General features: G+C 29.3%; 1 protein-coding gene across 1 annotated transcript; it reads right to left on the minus strand.

Annotated features, from left to right (window-relative positions):
• Window positions 1-426: 426 nt before the first annotated feature.
• On the minus strand, window positions 427-2,076 carry LOC141705808 (transcription factor bHLH93-like). The gene is made up of 4 exons (XM_074508698.1): window positions 1,431-2,076; window positions 1,147-1,323; window positions 890-1,057; window positions 427-765 (listed from the first exon to the last, which is right to left on the minus strand). Exons 1-4 carry the CDS (start codon window positions 2,013-2,015, stop codon window positions 679-681), a joined length of 1,017 nt encoding a protein of 338 aa, XP_074364799.1. The 5' UTR covers window positions 2,016-2,076; the 3' UTR covers window positions 427-678.
• Between the last annotated feature and the right edge of the window lie 3,471 nt (window positions 2,077-5,547).

Below are 5,547 nucleotides of genomic sequence, written 5' to 3' on the forward strand. Positions count from 1 at the left end.
TTGAATTTGATTCGGTAATAATCAAGTCGAGTTTGAATTCGAGATGTTCAAATTTCTTAGTGACCTGAGTTTTAAATTACTTGGTCATAAGGGTGTGCGAGTCTTATTAAGTCTCTATTATGTATATATTTTTGTAAATTTTTATATAAGTATTTAATAAAATTGAACTCGAACTGAATCGATCATATTTCAAGTTTTTTTCAATATTTGGTAAAATCGGTTCGAGCTTTAAGACAAATTCGAGCCTATTATCTTTTTTACGAGACGAGTTTTGAACTTAAAATTAAAAATTACATCCTATTTGGTAAAAACCATTTTTATTCATACAATAGGCTAACATGAAAACAAACAAATGAATATTTGAACTAATATCTCACCAGCACAGTTTATGTCCACTCCTTTCTTAGCCTGAGTGGTGAACCAAAATCAAAAAATGGGACTTTGATAAAACAAACCACACACATATATTCTCCTTGTCTTAAAAACACTAGAAGTAATATATTTAAGCATATAATTAAGTAATCCGAATAGCAAAACTCTGATGAATATAGGCAGCCTGTTACTTTGTACTATTCCAAATAGACACAATTTCCGAGACAAAAATCATATCGATGTCCCCATACATGAAGATCACAGTATGCACCACAAGCCATCACATTCAAAGACAAAGAAGCCCCTCTACAAACACCTTCCTCCATACCCTGCATTTCTAAATAATGCTTGCTTCATATCCTCAGGACTTATATCTCCTATGTGCTCCATCTCCTATAATATATAACACATCAATTAATTTTAATGTTAAAACTCATCCATTACGAAATTAGTGTTACAATATCGTTATCAATAACAAGAGGTTGAGAGTTCGAGAACAGCACTGAACACATAATACCTCTGAACAAGAAGCTTGCATTCCAAAGTCATTAAAGCAGCTAATGACACAATGTTGAATATCAAGGCCTAATGCTTCTAATGTTGTCACAGTAGATAACAATAAACCTGGCTTCGCAGCACAACATATTTCTATTCGGGTATCCACATTTCTCCTTTCCACATCAAACTGCTCGCACCAACCACACAAATATTAGTTCATTTCTTTATGGATTATTTCAGAGAAATAATTTTGTTTAGTTCGAAATTTTTTAATACCTTTGGTGAATTTCTTACTAGAACTTCATTAGGCTTTACATCTTTTAAGATTGATGCTGAGGTTAGTTCATGTTGGTTTGGACCGACATCATTAATTTCTTCCTGCAGATTCTTGATTCTCTGCAGAAGTTCATTCATGTAATCTATAGTATCTCCAAGTATTGATGTTCTGTCCATCTTTTAAATAATCCATGGGAATGAAACAACAGATATTATTACAAAAATTCTAAAAACATTGACAAAAATAAGAGAAAGTTCTATAACTGAAAAATTATGAAATGTACCTTGGTGATCTTAGGAACAACAGATCTAAGCATGGAAAGCCGGTCGTTGAGACGTTTTCTGCGCCTTCTTTCAGCCATTAGATTTTTTGATTGCTCTCCGTTCAGTTTTCTACCTCTAGTCTTTTTTTCAGAGCAAACTCCATTGTTGAAATTAGGCAACTCAGGGGATTGAGTTAGCTCCACTTTAAAAGAATTAGCATCCACTTGTGTCTCAATACTTGACATCAATGAGTACTCTTCTTCCAGAGGAATATACGGGGTTGTATCAATCTTGTTTACACACGAACCATAGGTGAGTTGTGGGACTGATGATGTTGGGATGTTATTTCCGAACGGGACATAAAAATCATTAAATGTGTTGGAGACGTTGAGGCTCTGATGATCAAATGGGAAATTTGTAAAATCTTCAAAACAAGAAGGTTGTGTAGTGTTAACAAAAGGATACTCTAGAAAATGATCAAAGTTACTACAAGCAATATTGTTGTAGAAATCATTCATTTCTGTAGGAAAATTGGTAGCTAAATCCCACTGGTCACTTCTTAGAGACAAGAGTTCCTCTAACAAATCATGACCACTATACTCCATATCTATCACTCTTTGTAGTAATTGGAAGGGCTCTTCAAGGGGACTTGATAATTTGAGCTTGTAGCAAATGTGTTTATATATAGTGTTTACAAGTCTACACCAAGCTTAAAACTATTATGCAAGTAGAAGTGTGCATTAGTTTTTTATTACAAATAAAATAATATTAATTTAATTATATATTTGTTGTTGTCTGTGTAGGATTAGGACATCATTAAAAGTTGGTAATTAGTTGGCTTATATTTGATATCTGTTTTTTGGGACATAAAGTTTTGTGGTATTTTTTTCAAATATAATGGAATGGAAACCCAATTTTTCTATATTTATATTTTAGTAATTTTTTAAACATAGATGGTATAGAAATAATTATTTTTTGTAATAACCAAAATTGTACTTTATTAATTTACTATATGTTTTATTATTTAAAAATACTATAATTTTTGTTTACATATTGTTTTAGGAATAAAAATCAAAATCCTAAAAGGGTTCCCCTAATGAGGTTATATTTGATATATATAGGGACTGTTTGTTTCCATTACAAGTTACTAAAAAATTTGTTATTTTCACAAAAAGTATATACCTAAATATATTTAATTTTAAAAGTAAGTATTAAATGGTATTAGAAAGGGAAAGTTAATAGGAACATCAATAAAATCATTAGGGTGATTGTTGTACACCTGCATGATAATGAAAGCCAATTACAGTCTATTTATCATCTGATTCTTAAAACTTTATGTAAGCTGATTTTAAAATTTGTAAGCAGCAACGCATATTATTTATTTATTATATATTCTAATGTTTAATTAGATACATATTTTACAATTATACATATATATGTTTTTGATCGGTTATAGCATTAAATAAAAAAAATTATTATCAATCAGTTCTCTGCTGGGAGCCTCCGATAGACTGATACGTTTTTGTTCAATAGGCATAATTTAATTTTAATTTTAAATTTCATAGAAATAAATTTTGGGAGTTAATCAGGCAATTGTCAAATGAAATGGAGAAAGGTTGGTGAAAGACATGAAGTGACATTGATCAAAGGTTTAAATCAATTAAACACTTTTCCCTTTTACACATTCTAGCTTTTCATGAATCATGATCATCATAAATGTTCAATTGTGATTGATTTTTGTACATTTATATAAAGATAAAATTGGATATAAGCAGATTTACATATGTAGTATACAATATTGGACTTGGTACAATTCTTCTACCAACTTATAATTTCATTTCATTATTTTGCATGTCAGTGACATATATTTATAAATTTTCTGTAGTATACACAAAACCTCTAAATTTGTTACTAAATTAATTCTCTAACTTGAACATATAAAATATACTATTGTTTATTAATTATTAAACACTAGCTTACGGCCCGTGCGATGCACGGGTCTTAGTTAGTATTTATATATTTTTATTTTTATTTTATGTAATTTTATTAAAAAATTATATAAATAATTAAATACTAAATAATGATTATATAATTATACTTTTATTGTGTATAATTTCCAAGTTAAGTTCAAATGTATAAATAGTATATGATTGTTGAGATCTATGTAAATGTTTGTTGTTAGTGAGATTCGAAACTGAAAATTTATACGTATCTTTATAAATGGTATTATAAATGTTTGCTGTAAACATGATTCGAACATAAGAACTTAATGTATATTTATAAATAATAATATAAATGTTTGTTGTTGACAGTATTTCAACCTGAAAACTTGTGTAGTGTCTTTTTTTTAGTATTTAAATCCGACGGCTCAGATTATTTGATGAAGAAGATCCGACGGTCGTGATGAAAAAGGATAACCAAAATGAGTGATTAACCAAATTATAAATTATATTTCATTCCCATTATTATAGTATAGTATAGATGAATGCAATTTTCAAAAGAATAATATGATTACCCGTACTAGTTTGTCCTAAAGGCAATAATAATATTCGCAAGTCTAGTAAAAATGAAGAAAGAGCCAAGTGCATGGTACATTAAAATAAGTTGACGAGATTGAAAAGATAAGAAAGAATACAAAGTTACTGGGACGAAGGTGAAAACCGTGAAATGAATAGAGACAGCGACACGACGTAAGAACCTGCAATTCTGCAATAGAATTCTTTGCAAAACAGCGGCCAGGCGTTCAGTTTTTCACCTGGTCCAGCGCCATCCAGTTTGTGCGCTCTCCCCCGGTTGTTTATGTTTACGTGCAGCTCGACTAATTTTATTGGAAATTAATTAAATTGTTCGGTTTTCATTAAATATTTTTATTTAATATTACACAAGTTTAAATATTCATAAGTTTCGAATTTCAACATGTTTGTTATTCTGAAAAGATAAATATTGCAATAAATAATAAATTTAAAAAATAAATAATTGTGAAGAGTGCTACTGTTTAGATTGATCGATCATATCAGATCAGGCAACAGTATAAATAATAAAAAAACACCAAATTAGCCCACAGTTATACAGCTCAAAACCACCAACCATGCCATCCTTACTACTACTACTAACTTATAATTTACATCAATTATTTACGTACATATATGGAGTGTACGTTTATGTAATATAATAGTGGTGGTTTAAGGGGTATACTAACAAAACTATGCCTAGTATTTTTTGTACTCGTTAGTCTGTCTTTTTGCCGAGGGAGTTTGTTTTTAACCTCTTCATGCGACGTAATAGCTTACGTGCAGTAAATTTATTTCAAACTTTTCTCCATCTGGTCAAATTACACCACTTGTAGAGGATTAAACAACTAATTATACTTATAATAAACCCAATTAACTGTAAAAGTGATTACTAATTATTAAACTGAGCACGCAAGTACTTTTCTCTGTAAGCCAGGTGTGCGGATGGCTAAATAACTAGTCCCATTCAAATCTTAAAACGTTAAAGAAAAATTCAAATAAAATCTTGTATTTTTTAACACTCACTCTAAATTGTATTATACGTTTCATTATAATTGATAACAACAAATAGAATCAATCAATCACAATATCTATACCATTAATATTAATATTTAAATTAAATAAATAAATTGGGAGGATTCGATGCGATTCGATCTGAGTCCCTGATCCTAAATCTCTACATAAACCGAATTTTGGTACTATATTAAATAAACAGTGATACTAAAAATTTAAATATCAGATAAATGTCCAACCAACAGATCACCTTGGAGCACCTCATGACAGCGTACCTCGGGACAAAAGTTAGCATAACATCACGTCACCAGCCTCACTTCCAAGTGAGGGTTATCTATATACTCATTATGTTTGATTTTTAATAGTCACTTGAATTTTCTTAACACATTTTAAGATACTTTGAATGTATGGTAAAAAAATTATTATTATTTTTTAAATAAAAGATTATGTTATATATTTTTAGTCAGAATTTTTTTTTGAAAATTATTATTTTTATTATACGATCAAAATAATTAGAAATACGTGAAAAAAAATCAAACAACAAAAAAAGAGGAAGTAATATTTACTTATTAAAAAAATGACAAAATACCTTTTTTTAGAGTTTCTGACAATA

Source organism: Apium graveolens, chromosome 2 (assembly GCF_009905375.1).
Source record: "Apium graveolens cultivar Ventura chromosome 2, ASM990537v1, whole genome shotgun sequence".
In the NCBI taxonomy this organism is placed as follows: Eukaryota; Viridiplantae; Streptophyta; class Magnoliopsida; order Apiales; family Apiaceae; genus Apium; species Apium graveolens.

Bases quoted from the DNA above. Each gene is read 5' to 3' on its own strand.
- LOC141705808 (XM_074508698.1), bottom strand. From the start codon at position 2,015: ATGGAGTATAGTGGTCATGATTTGTTAGAGGAACTCTTGTCTCTAAGA. The intron at 1,058-1,146 runs GTATTAAAAAAT...TGGTGCGAGCAG, and splicing joins TAGTAAGAAATTCACCAAAG to TTTGATGTGGAAAGGAGAAA. The intron at 766-889 runs GTATTATGTGTT...TATATATTATAG, and splicing joins TGCAAGCTTCTTGTTCAGAG to GAGATGGAGCACATAGGAGA.